Raw genomic sequence first — 15,070 nt, forward strand, 5'->3', positions numbered from 1 at the left:
GACAACAAAATTTCCCGAATACGGGATGAATAAAGTTATCCAATCCAATCCAAAACTTTTATGTGCCAAAGCTATCAGTTTTTCCTTGATAAAAAGAGATTTGAATTTTATGTTTGAAATTGTTCTTATCTTAATTACTTAAAACAATATTGTTGCACTTTGTTTTCTAACTCGGTTTTCAATTTATTTGCAATATATTGTCCTTTTTGGTTGATTTTTTTTACAGTTTTGTGTGATTTTTATATTTTTTTAAACATTAACACATTTACGTTTTATTTATTTATTCAGTCCATCACTGAAATCTATTTAAATAAAAAAACACAGCTAAAAAATATTATGAGATAAACATTATGATTAACCACGAGTAAATAATTACAAAGTTGCTTATTAATTAGGTAAAAATTGAAATCACGTCCCATTCATAATTTATTCATTCATCATCTGTACCGCACATCCTCGCAAGGATCGCGGAGGTTGCTGGAGCCTATTCCAGCGGAATTCGTGTGAAACGCAGACTACAGCCTAGACTGGTCGCCAGTCAGCCATAGGGCACACAAAGAGACAGACAAATATTCACACTCAGAATTATACAGCCACTGAGTGGGAATTGATCCCACAATTGCTCGCACTGAAGACATGCGAGGGAACCATTTCACCATCAGGTAGCACTTTTAGATTTAATGCAATTATTCAACATTTTCACGTGATCTACATCCATGTTTAGCATTGGTGATGATATATATATTTTTGTAATGACAGACCGCTTAAAAAGTCCTCCTCAAAACTCGATTGCTGAACCAATGTGGAAATTAAATAGCGTGTGGCTATGAATTAATAAAACCTACACCTGACCAGTTTAGATCTTGCGACTAAATTGCCAGAGTAACAGACATGGAGACAATAATTGGTGCCAGTGCAACCTACCTGCACATGAGCTTGTACTTGTGGAAAGTTGTGTATGTGAATGGGTGGTTCCATTGAACGTAAATTCCACATATAGGAATCATTGGGCCGTGGTTTGCTTGCAGCCTTTCCTTTGTTTTTTGTCGGACTCTTTGACACGTTGTGTCTCATGTTTGGGAAATTTCCTCGTGTGGCACGGGTGGCCAGGTGTGTGGGCAATGTGTTCCACCCATAACCGGCCAGTGCTGAACACAGTGGTGTCTGTGGCGAGTGAAATGGATGGATAGAAAGAGATTGCGAAGAGTGTGGTAGAGGAGGAAGATGACTGTGTTGGCACTGTTGGAACAAGGAATTGTGACTGTTGAAATGGGTTTGTGGCTGTGCCGGCTGTGGCTGATGCTGGTGATAGAGTTGATGTGATGATGGCGAGGAGAGCGGGCGACCAGGTGATGCTGGAAACTGAAAGTGTTGCTGGTTTGGAGAAAAATGCTGCAGCTGGTGATGGCTTGGCGAGAGGTAGAACTGATGGTGGCTTGCCGAGTGAAGTAAATGACTTGGGGATTGAGGAGCCAGCTGGTAGTTCTGTAATGGTGGAGCTAGCTGATGACTTGGAGATGGTGCGGCTATATGATAATAGCTAGGAGACGGTGAAGGAAGAAGACGATTGGGCGAATGGCATCCTTGTTTTGGCAAATGGGCACTATGCTTTGGTGAGTATAACGGGGAACGTTGGAATTGATTTGTTTGCACGTGCAGTAATTTCTGGCTATGTTTGGAATGATTATGGCTCTTGCTGGACTTTCCCTTCCCTTTACCAGATTTACCCTTAGAGGAGCTAATGCTGGGCTTTTTTGGGCTACAACAGAATTCATGGTTATGGAAGTAAGTAGTCATAGCTGCAGAAATGTAAATAATAACAACATTCAGTAGTCCCGTCTTATTTGACTTATCTCAGTGCATCACCACTTTACAGAGAAGACATAACAGTAGCTGTTCAAAATCTCATGTCCACACAATGTAGGTCATGCCATCAAAGAACAACGAAAATCACTGTGCAATGTTGGATTGAATTTCCACTTTTTCAATTCATTTGTCTTAGTCCATTAAGGTCATACAAGTCCACACATGAGGACTTTTTTCATGTTGGTCGCGTCGACAGCAACATTAATTGAATTCTTAAAACACAATGTATTATTTTTTTAATGTGACAATTCCACCTTTTTTTAAGTATTTCCCTCCAGGAAATGATCTATCGCAACATACGTATTTGTGTATGAAAATGTCTGAAAAGTTGATAAGCTCAAAGAAAGAAAAGCAGCAAGATTCAGAGCCGTGAATTGGACAAATTCATAAAAAACAATTTAAGTCGCTCCTGTACTCCAAAGGAAGATGTCTTTGAATTTCCACAAATAGACCGTGCTCCAGTTACCAGTCTCTCAAGTAATGCATATCCAATGTAATTGAGTTGTTGAAACATACTTGATGTTTATTTCTGAAATCCAAGTCACTCCATTGGTAATGGTGTCAATTCATATTCCAGAAAAAAAGAAAGGAAGCCATAGCTAAATATGGACTTTTTCCCTGGTGAAGATTTAGCGCCAGCGAAAATATAGTAGGACCAAATTTTAAAAAAAGATACTAAAAGACAAATCAGTGATGGTGACCTCGTCTTGATATTAAACACTTCATTTTATCACACTTCTATGAAAATTCTATATCTTCTAAGCTGCTCCCATGTCGGTGCTCTCTCCCTCTTGCTCTAAGCTCTGTCCCCCTCTCGATAACTCTGACATTCTCTCTCTCTCTCTCTCTTGCCGTACTGGCCAATTGAGGGCTTCCCTGGTCTTCAAAACATAACAGCAGCCAGGCATAACTAATCAATAGGAACACAGAAATAGAGCCCACAGCCAGTGAGGAAGAATATGACTTTTAGAATAACAATAAGTCTTGAGCTATAATTGAAAGCAAAAATGTTTTTTTTCTGTATTTTTAAAAGGAAAATGTTGCAACATTGTTACGCTGCCCATTGTGTCTCAATGCATTAATATCACTTAGAAAATCCCATCTATTTTCTTAATATGCTGGAACTAGATCATATGGTGACCAGGTTAAAATGTGACCTAGTCATTAACATTGATCTTGTAAAAACACAACTATCATTAACATTGATATTTTAATCATACAAACATATTTAAATGTACTAATACAAAGGCATCAGAAATCGTACGGCAAAAAATATCTTATTTCTCTATTCTACATTTGATTAATTTTCACACTATTTAAAGGCACGTGCTGTATTTGCACTAAATTGTATTTTAACCCTTGTATTGAACCAATATTGAATTTAGCAATCTCAAGCTCCTGTACATGGGTCTATATTTCATTTAAACTGTGATTAGTTGGTATTTGATGTTATGGTCGGTCGGTATTGTTTTTGTTTAGATATTTTTTTTACTGAGGTTTCTTACAAGAGTCATGCTTAAATAATTTGTGTTACATACGCTTTAAAATCAAATCAAATTAAAATACAACCTTGAACCAGCTAAGGTGGTATTCAAAATTAACTTGGCTTACTTACTAATTTATATGAGTTGATGGCATATAATAGAAATGACTTTGAGCTAGTACAAACTTATAATGTCAGTTAATAAATGGCACAAATTGCTCCAAGAAAAAGGCCAGAGATATTATAAAAAAGCACCCATGTAAAGAGAGATGAGGGTGCTTGAGATGAGAGAAAGGCTGTTATAGTGTGCTAATGCATTTATGGGTCCACTGTGTCTTTAGACAGTGACCCTGTAGATGCAAGTGGGCTGCCAGCGCTATGGGCTATTTGCTATGTCAGGAGAGGAGGATGAGCAAGAAGAATAAGCAGTTAACAACACAATGTTAAATGAAGCCAACACTGAAATATTGCTAGGAGGTAACAGACAAGAGCGCGGGGATGATAAAAAAATAAAAAATGAGTAAAGGAATGAACCACATACTATATGCTCCCAAACGAGGATGAAAGGAGAATAAAAAAGGAGAATGACATTATTTTAAAGAGCAGGTGAAATCAATTACATTTTGTGAAATTACTTCTATTGTATTTTCTGCTCTTTACCATTATGAAGTGCGGCTAGGCGGCTTGATTGGTTAGTGCGTCGGCCTCACAGCTCTGGACTCCTGGGTTCAAATCTTCAAATTCAATTTGGTCCACCTGTGTGGAGTTTGCGTGTTCTCCCGGGCCTGCGTGAGTTTTCTCCGGGTATTCCGGTTACCTCCCACATTCCAAGCACATGGGAGGCTGATCGGACACTCTAAATTGCCCCTAGGTATGAGTGGGAGTGTGAATGGTTGTCTGTCTCTTGGTGCCCTGCGATCGGCTGTCCACCAATTCAGGGTGTCCCCCGCCTCTAACTCGAAGTCAGCTGGGATAGGCTCGAGCACCCGCGCGATGCTAGTGAGTAAAAAGCGGTTCAGAAAATGAGATGAGATGATTAAAGAGGGGTGAGCGGGCTGTATTAAGTTTATCTTAAAAAAAAAAATCTCCAGCGAAAGATGACAAACCCAAGCATATTAATCGACCGATACATCGTTCCGTTTTTTCCATTAGATGTCAGTATTGTATCATTTCCCTGAAGCAACATTTTAGTAACTATTAAGATGACTAATCCCATCTAAAACCCTGAATCGGTGGCCAGCGCAGGGCGCAAGGAGACTGACAGCCATCCATGTTCACACGCATACCTAGGGGCAAAAGAGTGTTCCACCAGCCTATCCAGCATGTTTTGGGGATGTGGGAGGCAACCGGAATACCTGGAGAAAACCCATGCAAGCCCAGGGAGAAGGTGCAAACTCCACACAGAAAAGTCCGGACCCCGCAATCAAACGCCCAATCTCAGAACTGTAAGGCAGACGCGCTAACCACTCACCCACCGGGCCGCCACGGATTATTCCCAATGTGTAAAATACATAGTTACTTTAACACAAAGAAATTTTATTCAGTGAGCGAGAGCACAAAATGAGGGGCATCCTTTGTTAAGAGATGGTTACATAAATGTATTAGTTCTTAAAAAATACTTATACCAAACAATTGTTGAGCAGCAAAATGTGATATCCTGTGCTGACCTAATGTCCTTTTGTTAGCTGTACTGAGACACCAACACTGCACATTCTTAAAACAAATATTCACACTCCCCCCTAACAACTTCATGCTGCAAATAAAGTGTTGTTTATTAGTAGCTAATGGTGACACACACACACACACACACACACAAGTCACTCAAATAATTGTCAGGGTAATTATAAAAATATTGCCCACCCACCCCTGTGTTGACATTTTGACGGAAGTGTTTTTAAAAGTTACTGCTAGTAACACAGTTAGGTCTGTGTTAACACCACTCTTTAACTTGCTCTTAGTAGATAATTCTTTGGATGCTATGTCAAATGAATACGTACATTTAGAGCTGGGCGATATGACAAAAATTGTTATCACGATTAAAAAAAAATTCCGTTGATATCGATAATTATCACGATAACTATCACATATTTTTTGTTTGAAAATTCAAACTTCTGTGAATAAGTAAATAAATTACTTTCCTCCTATTTTTGTTTCTCTATTGTGCAATAAAGATAAGACAACTCCCTCCTTACATTATGAAAAGTAAAGAATAAAACCTGCAGAAATTTTGACAGGAATCTTTATTTTTATAAATCTGCCTTCAAACCAAACGTTGCTGTGCAATATGAAATTAAATAATGAACTGAAGACATCAGCATCATTGGCAAGCAGAATATTTTCAGCCTCACAAAAAGAAAATAAATGTACCTCAGATATGTCCATTTACAAAAAAATAAAATAAAAATGTTGGATGATCTTAACCCATTAACTAAACTTTGCAACAAACCAGAGCAGATAACTGTGAACTGATCTTAGGGTGTAGGAAGAGACTGTTAAGAGCGACATACATACCGGTATGCAGTGTATATTCTTAATAACATAATTATTATTAATTACAAATAAATGTTGTGATCAAAGACATGCCATTGTTCAATATGGTCTCTCACAAATGAATCAATCAAATCGTACTATAAATTATTTATATTTCTCAAGTGGAATCTGGGGAAAAAAACAGGGATGTGGTCAGGACCGAGTTGCCTGTTGCATGTGAAAGCTGCAGAGTACCACTACATTTCCATTTACCCTGAATGTAGCCCTGCCTGTTAAGTACTGCTAGATTTCCCCATTTCCCTAGGCCCGAAACCTACAATTCAGGTAGATTCTGGGGAACTATGCGCGAGCATTGTTGCAATAAAAATATGTCTGGAAGTGACTACATTCTTACTTATAGGCAAATAAATTACCTATGTTTCCTAAATGCTAGTGGACTATTGAAGAAACAGGTACAATGCATAGAACCCATATAAGAGATGATACAGTAATTAGATCAGTAAAGACAAACTTTGTTTTGAGTGTGTCCTTGTGGTAATATTTAATGGACATTTGCCAAATAATAAAATAAATTCTCATTATGTAATGTGTGTTTCTTATATTAGTTACCACAAACACAATGCTGGGAGACAAGTGGAGAAAATGGATAGTGAGTCTGCATGTGCGAGGGGGAAGAGTGAACTAATATAAAAGCATCGTCCCACACACAGAAGGTGACTCAACACCCAGTGTATTCTCAATACCAAAAATCATACTGAATCAATTAACTATGCTGTTATACATTTGTGCCACAAAGTAAATGATTTGAGAGCATATTTAAAGCTATTTAGGAATTAGTTTTGTGGGTTTATCTTTGATTCTCTAATCTGCTTGTTGATCAGTAAAAAAAACATCACTATGACAACAGTTAATGTCATTTACAGTGACAGCAACCTAAAAATGAACAATGGTGGTCTAGTTTGAAATATTATTTTGACTAAATAAGTTTATTCAAACTAATCAGCCCCCAAAACAATTTAGGAAAACTGGCACGCCCTGTTTTTCAAAGCAAATTTTTATGTGGATAGTCAATTTACAGATGCCTACCGCAGGTACATTAATTGACACAAGAGATTATCACTATCAACTGGTGATAAATACGAGATACGGTGCATGGAGAATGTCAGAATGTTCATGCCAAACTCTGAAGACAATTGCCTTTGACGACTTATAAGGTTTCTAAAATGCACAAGACAAACATCCTCAAATTGAGCGATCGCACGACTCAGGAACACTTTTTCCAAGGTGTTTTTTTCCACAAAGTCGGAAAGTTCGTAAAATTTCTCCCCCATTTTTTTCTCATTTATGCTATTAGAATGGCTTCTTCCTCAGCCGCCTTCTCATTGAATTCCTCATGTATTGCCGAGCGTTGCATTAACTCAAGCTTCATTGAAAGCTCGTTTTGGTGTCCCTTGACCAACTCGTCAATGTCCTCCTTACTGACATCGCCTGACCCCGCAACACAATTTTGCAAATCGCAGGCTGTAGTTCAGGTTGAGGCTCGACTGCATCGAAGTCGGCTACAGCTTCCTCCAAGCATAAGTTCAAGCACACAACGACGAACGGTGGACAAACGGACATAGCAGAATCATGGAACATGGAGTTTTTTGTTGTGAGACAGCCAATGAGAGCCCAGTAAAGCGTAGTGAACGTGTCAAGCAAGAAGCAATGTATCCGCGAAAATTTCAAAATAAATTTACAGATACAAGAAATGCATTGACATTTTTGCAACTTGGATCTTGTTTTCATATCTTGAGGCACTCATCTGCATCTCAAAAACTTTCGTAACTTGAAAATTTCGTACCTAGAGGCATTCATAAGTAGATGTAGGACTGTACTAAAAGAAATGACAAAAATTGTGGAGAATACCTTCTATAAACCTGTAATCAAATCATCAGCCCTGAAGACGAATTACTGAATAATAAGGTATGCTCTGACCTGTCACTTAAAAAATGCTTGCTGTTTAACTGGATTAAGCTAATTTTGGACAACAACTTTTGTGTTTTAGAGCATGGTGGCTGCACACCATATGAGTGGTGCACACAAATATTTTGGAGATATTTGAAGTCTAATTTAGTTTAAAGATGGCAACTTAAAAAGTTGAACTTCTCGTGTAATATACTAAGCATGTGTTAACCGGCTTGCAGACACCAATATCACAACCATTCATTCATTCATTTTCTGAACCGCTTATCCTCACAAGGGTCGCGGGGGGGTGCTGGAGCCTATCCCCAGCTAACTACAGGCACCAGGCCGGGGAAACCCTGAATTACAATTCAATTGCAGGCCACACTGAGATGGAAAACCATTCACACTCCCACCCATACTTGGGGCAATTTAAAGTGTTCAACCAGCCTACCCTGCATGTTTTTGAGATGTGGGAGAGAATCGGACCACCTGGAGAAAACCCATGCAATCCCAGGGAGAACATGCAAACTCCACATAGTGAGGACTGACCTGGGATCGAAGCCACAACGCCAGAACTGTGAGGCGACACGCTAACCAATCATTTGCATCACAACCATAACAACATATTTATTAGTAATATAATTAGGTATGTTTGCATTTGAGGATGCACACGGCTGTGGCGAATGGGTGAGGAGAAGAGAGATAGAGGAGAGTCGGGCGACTGAGGAGCATGCGTAAGTAGTGGCCGAGAGTACCTTGGAATATGTTCGCATCTTATTGAATTGCAGAGCATTTAATAACGTGAATGAAGATCCTGCCGACTCCCTTTCCTCTTCTCCTCTTGCAAGAAGCATTACATTATTTATCATGTTTAGTCTCTACTCAATCTTGAATAGAATCTTGTACTGTGTGGTACCACATATTTTTAAAAAAGTTGTAGCATGTGAATGTGTAGACTATCCGACAAGAGAATCTGAAATGATTACCCCATTCTTGTTTGTGCTAAGAAATGTCAATGCTCAACTTTAATGACTTTGCCACATCTGTTTTACCAGCCATCAATCGTGGAAATAGTTGGGGGAACGAGAAGATCGAACCACAGAAAAGTAAAAGCAAATTTTGTCTATTTTCTCTCAACGTTTCCCTTTTAAAGTATTTTTGTGTACAGTTTTTGAGAGTAGCTGACCGGCATGTAAAATTCATTTCTGATTATTTCAAACAAAAAAACATTAAACTATCATAATTGAAAAATAGGAGGGATAAAGTCCAAAAAGAGGTCCAGTGAGGCAGAGCAGTTAGTAGGTGAGGAATGCATTCTATTTCACAACACTCCAGGTTTAAAAAATAAACACAGGAAGGATTCTAAAACACCCTTCGTTTGTAAATATAATATGTAAATATAATAATAATAATCGGACATAGGCTTTGTCATCATCATTGACTCGACAAAAAGCCTAATTGTCATCATACCCAGAAACTGCGTATGACGAAATTGGTAGTGCTTCTCCATAAGGTGCGTTTTCCCGGCAAATATATGTGCATTCATGTGTACTTAATGTTATTACAATGGCATATCAGCTATGCAGTAAGTGCTTAAACTGGGTAACTGGCAAGCCAGTGATTACTGGAAAGAAGATGCGCAAATATTTTCCATGGATTGAAATATGGGGTGGCAAGCATCTTCATAAACACAGCCCTTAGAGCAGACATCCATTATCCATTAATCTCCGAGTTCAAAATGTATCTTAATTTGATTAGTATGATTCCAGTAACTCAAAATCAAGAATAACTGTTTTGATGATCTTTGTAGTGATTATAATTATTGGACATAAATGCTTAAATTTAAACTTGTTCAAAGAATGTGGACCCAAGCTTCTCAAAATTGGTACATTGCATTAGGCTCATACCTTACCCCTGAGTTGAGGAAAGCTGCATCTCGTGCATGTTAGGCAAAGCATACTAAAATTACATGTAATGCATGAAAAATTAACTTGAGAGAACCCAAACATCAATCCATTCATTAGCCTATCCGGAAAACCTTATGAAGGTATCAGGGTGCTAGAGAAGAATTATAAGCATAAAGCGGGTACATGCTGGACTGGTTAGCAGCCAACCACAGGGCACAAAGAGACAATTAATAAGTCAAGCTACCCACAGGATACCCAAGCTGGGGTAAAACATGCAAACTCTATTGAGTAAGGCCAGTGCCCAAGATAGAACCCTTGATCTTAAAACTGAACGGACGTACGAACCATTCATCAATCTACTCTAGTGCATTACATGAATCTGTGTAATGCAGGTGCCAAAGTAGTAAAATGTTTTTATGACTACATAAAAACAGCAACAGAACACAAGGTACACCGGCTTACAAAAAATGTCTGGTAGTTGTTAATAATAATATATAGTTTTTTCATAAATAACTATGTTTAGGGCGTCCCGGCGGTTGAGTGGTTAGCATGTCGCCCTCACAGCTCTGGGGTCCTGGGTTCGTAGGTCCACCTGTTTGGAGTTTGTATGTTCTCACTGGGCCTGTGTGGGTTTTCTCCGGGTACTCCAGTTTCCTCCCAAATTCCAAAAACACACATGGTAGGCTGATTGGTCACTCTAAATTGCCCCTAGGTATGAGTATGGGCGTGAACCGGTCTCCTCATACCCTGCGATCGGCTGGCCACCGATTCAGGGTGTCCCCTGGCTCTGGCCCGAAGTCAGCTGGGATAGGCTCCAGCACCCCCGGTGACCCTATTGAGGATAAAGCGGTTCAGAAAATGAATAATTGATTGAATGAATAAATATCTATATTTTGACAGAGATAACAAGAAAGTTATCTACTTCGGTCAAGCAGTCACTGTCATGTTTAATGATAATATATCACAATTTGGGGCGGCCTGGCGGAAGAGTGGTTAGCACGTCGGCCTCACAGTTCTGGTCCTGGGTTCAAATCCAAGTCAGTCCACCTGTGTGGAGTTTGGATGTAGTCTCCGGGCCTACGTGGGTTTTCCCCAGTTACTCCAATTTCCTCTCACAGTCCAAAAACATGCATGGAAGGCTGGTTGGACATTCTAAATTGGTATGAGTGTGAGTGTGAGTGGTCTCTTCGTGCCCTGCGATTGGTGTCTCTCGCCTCATGCCCGAAGCCAGGAGGGATAGGTTCCAGCACCCCACCACGACCCGTGTGAGGATAAAACGGTTCAGAAAATGAATGAATGTCACAATTTGGGCGGCCCAATGGCCAAATGGTTAGCGAATATTTCACACGGTTCTGAGATCGAGGGTTCAATCCTAGATTCAGACTTTCCTGTGTGAAGTTTTCATGTTCTCCTCGGGCTAATTTGGGTTTTCTCCGGGTACTCTGCTTTCCTTCCACATCCCAAACACATGCATGGTTGGACACTTTAAATTCCCTCTTAGGTAAAAGTGTGAGTGTGAATGGCTGTCCATCTCCTTGTTCCCTGCGATTGGGTGAACACTAATTCAGGGTGTCCCCCACCTGGTGCCCGTAGTTACTTGGGATATGTTCCAGCACCCCCTGAGACCCTTGTTAGGATAAAAGGTACAGATAATGAATGAATGAATGCCACAATTTGGTTATATCCAGCTTACACAGTTAAGCAAAGTAACAAAATGATAAACTTTGCGATGGGAACTCTGCAGCTTTATTTTATACACCATGTGAGCTCAATTCCCTCAACAATTATTTTAACAACAAATAGAGCTGCTTAAAATTTGACTTTCAACCACATCTACTACATCTGTCTATGAAAGCGACTCAAACTAGAATCATATTAAGAACAAGCACATATTTTAGCACATAGACAAAAACACAATCCCATCTTAGATTACACATTTCCCACCTTGATCCCCTACCGCCCCTCATGCACAATTCATATACACAAGAAGCATGTGTTCTATGTTACCTGGCTAGAAGTAATACAGTCAGTGAAGGCACTCCTCCTGGAGAAGAACATAAGGAGCTGCTGCCAACGAGAGGAGGATGTAGAAGATGAGGAGGCAGGAGAAGCGGTGGATGGAGAAGAATTGTGTGGTGGTCCCAGTTCCTCCGAGGAGCCACGTTTCGGTCCTAGCTTTTGTTTGACTCCTATCCCTCCACCTTGACTCCCAGAGGTTCCACCTACCCTCCCACTGCGGGGATACTGAGTGTTGTTGCCAAAAATATAGTTCATCTTCTCCTCTGTGTAGGTCTTTTTAAGAGTTTATGTCAAAATGCTTTTCCATTGGTACTGTATATCCCCTTTCATGAGCTGTTCTTCCTTCCATTACGGCTCTGCCATCAAAGTAGTAGTGCAACTTTAACACATGCTCTAAGGAATTATTGAGACATAGTTCCTTCCATGTTCTTGTAACATCTTCATTTTCTTCCCATGTACCACTAGAGGAGCTGTCAGATGACGAGATTTACACGAGGTAGTACCTATTTGAAAAAAAGAGTCCTTTTCACCACTGAAACTACAGTCTCTCTCTGCATGCAGTCCATTTGATTATCCACTTTTTGTCCATCAATTCATCCATGGTTCCAAACGCTAAGATGAAAAAAAAATATCTACAGTCCATAAATCTTGAATTCCACACTCAGAGAGAGGACAGCGTGATAGAGAGTGGGCCGGATAACATATGAGAATTGATTAGTTAAAGGAACTCACTCTTTTGCTCCATCTTAACCTACCTCTTCCTCTACGTGCTTTTCCAAGGAGATGGCCAGACAATCTCCCTTCTTCTTTTTGTACATTCCCATCAAAGAGGGCTGGGTGATGTACGGAAAAGATCAGTGGACAGATGAAAGGATGCAGGTGGACGGATGCAGTCATCTATAGTGGGAGGATGGTTTGAATACTCATGCTGCAAATCTTCTTCTCTTCCTACCCAGCTCTGAGATTTCACATCTTACTCCAAGTATCACTCACTTCAGATCTCTCAGTTCTTCATTCTCTCTGTCTCTCCTTTTTTCTCTCTCCACTCTCCCTCTCTCTCTTTTGAAGCTGCAATTTGACACCACACTCTTCCTGACTGCCAGATACCATTACTACTTAAAGCCACACCTCTTCACTCACAACAATCGATGGTATGAGAACTTATTTTCTTAATTCACAAACAACTCTAGAGGAATACACAAATAAATGAACCGGCGCCTATTATTGCATTCTTGAAGTAATACTAGTTTGAATCACCTGACCCAGACTAGTTTTAACATGTGATTGTTTATCACGTGTGCAAAAATGATCAGAAGCTAAAAGTGTGAAACAAGTCGGTAAACCTACTCTCCTGCATTTTAAAAACACCAATAGGGTTTGATTTGTGGAAGAAAATATTATTCAGATTGGTGAATACTTTAATGTTTGGGTACATTTGTGATGAAACAAAATCTCAAGCTTTTTTTTTTTCAAGATACTGCAGCACACAGCTCTCCCACACACTCACACTGACGTTTTCTCACATGAAAACAGTAAGAATCACACAGATATGCATAGAAATAACAAGCTGGCCACTGATTAAGATGAACGAGGAGAAAGAATAGGAGACTGCGAGGGTTTTAGAAATTAGGAATCTTAAGATCTTATCACAGAGCATCATTTGTATTTTTTAGATGAATTCCCTGAATGAGCTTAAGGTGAAGTTAAAAGCTTAGAAGCACAATTTACCTGAGTCTAAAGACACAAAAACAATCTTGGGAGAATTAGACAAACAGATCAACAGCTTTTGCATCATCCCTGAGGATTAACCACAGGTGGAGTAGGACCCCTGTTAAAGCTTCTCCCTGTGTTTCCTTGGGAACAGTATCCATAGCAACAGCTTCCTAGGTCCCAAAATATACCTCATGCTGACAAATGTAATGTTTCGAAACACCAGAAGAGATATTTGCTTAGCTTTTTGTGCTGAAAGTCATGGAGTCTACGAAAGAAGTGGAAGACTGATGTGTGCATACACGTGTGTGGGGGAGCGCGGGAATGTATGTGTATAATATGAATCAAAGGACCTGTTTACACGGGTACACTATGACTGAATCAACAGAAAACATCCCGTTACAGATTGTAGTCACACGACCAAAGCTCAATTTCGATCTCCGTTTCCACAGCATTACAAGTCGATGTGAATACAATGTAGTATTTATGCCATGCGATGAGGCAGCTTTACAACGTGACAGCCAAAGCTCACCTTTTCTTGACAACATGCTCCTCAGCCCATAATGTGGGTGTAGACAACCGAAATTGTTTTACAATACTTCTAGCAGGGAAATGATAATGGAAGCCTTGCGATTTGTTGTTTGGTTGCCCGGAAATTAGAATTACTACTTTTTGTTACACTAAAGGACGTGGAAATACCAATGTAACGTTGAGCGGGAGCCACGTTAATCAAACTCCACAAACTTCTACACTTGAGTTGTTGTTTATGCATGAATTATTTGTACGCACATTGTTACCGAAGGAAAACAGCATTTTTGTCAACATGCTCATTAATAGCCACATTTAAACATGTGTTTCTATCACTTTATACTTACTAATAAAGTAGCCACAGACAAACCAATGATAAAAGACATTTCAAATATGAATGCATGAGAAGAATGACCAATGGTAACAAAGGTAACGCACAAAATCTCTGGCCCAATCCAAGACTCTACCACCCCTAGACCTCGCCGCAACATCCCACCTGATCTGACTCACCGCCTTTTGGTCCCCTTCAAAAAGACTGAACAATCTCGTCAAACATGGTCACTTCTCTGGATGCTTATCACTTGCGGTGATGATGCAGCCGAGACCCAGTTTCGACCTCTGTTGTCTCTAATGATATTGCTCATGTTCTTGTAATTTTTTTACTGTCCTCGACTTTGAATAAATTGTCAACGTATTGGTCGAGCCTTCCTTCTTTGTGTTTTTAGAGACAGATAGTGGTTAGAACAAAATGAAGGTACCACGTTTTATCAAGAGTTCAATTGCCAACACCACCTATGTTAAATTGACATTTAAGTGTTTGCATAAGTGTGTAAAAGGAAAAAAGAAATTTCAGATGTACAAAGTTTTTTTTAAATCAATAATACCACACTATCGTATAAAATTATAAGCCTTCAATGTATTGACCAGGCTCCTCTGAAGACAACAAGGCCTCCATTCCTTCAACACTTTGTTTCTCTCACTTCTACTGTTCTACCCCGAAGCTGTCGGCTTTCAAAAGTGGAAATTTTACCCCCAAAGTTTAAAAAAATGGTAGAAATTCAGAGACCACAACTGCGGAGGAAAAAGAAGTGCAAGAATGCAAGCAGGGCAAAGAAAAGGA

The 15,070-nt window shown here is 39.6% G+C and overlaps 1 protein-coding gene across 13 annotated transcripts in view; it reads right to left on the minus strand.

Annotated features, from left to right (window-relative positions):
• Positions 1 to 15,070, minus strand: part of LOC144078787 (discs large homolog 1-like protein) — a 101,810-nt gene that overhangs the window by 50,873 nt on the left and 35,867 nt on the right. The window contains exon 1 of one of the 13 annotated variants that reach the window (XM_077607146.1): positions 11,701 to 12,377. The exons of 11 other annotated variants lie outside the window; for them this stretch is intronic. In XM_077607146.1, coding sequence (XP_077463272.1) covers positions 11,701 to 11,967 — 267 coding nt within the window. In that variant the 5' untranslated portion in view covers positions 11,968 to 12,377. Of the gene's footprint in view, positions 1 to 924; positions 2,667 to 11,700; positions 12,378 to 15,070 lie in introns of those variants that run through there. One more of the 13 variants, XM_077607140.1, reaches the window with a different exon arrangement.

The sequence above is a fragment of the Stigmatopora argus genome, chromosome 8 (assembly GCF_051989625.1).
Source record: "Stigmatopora argus isolate UIUO_Sarg chromosome 8, RoL_Sarg_1.0, whole genome shotgun sequence".
Lineage (NCBI taxonomy): Eukaryota > Metazoa > Chordata > Actinopteri > Syngnathiformes > Syngnathidae > Stigmatopora > Stigmatopora argus.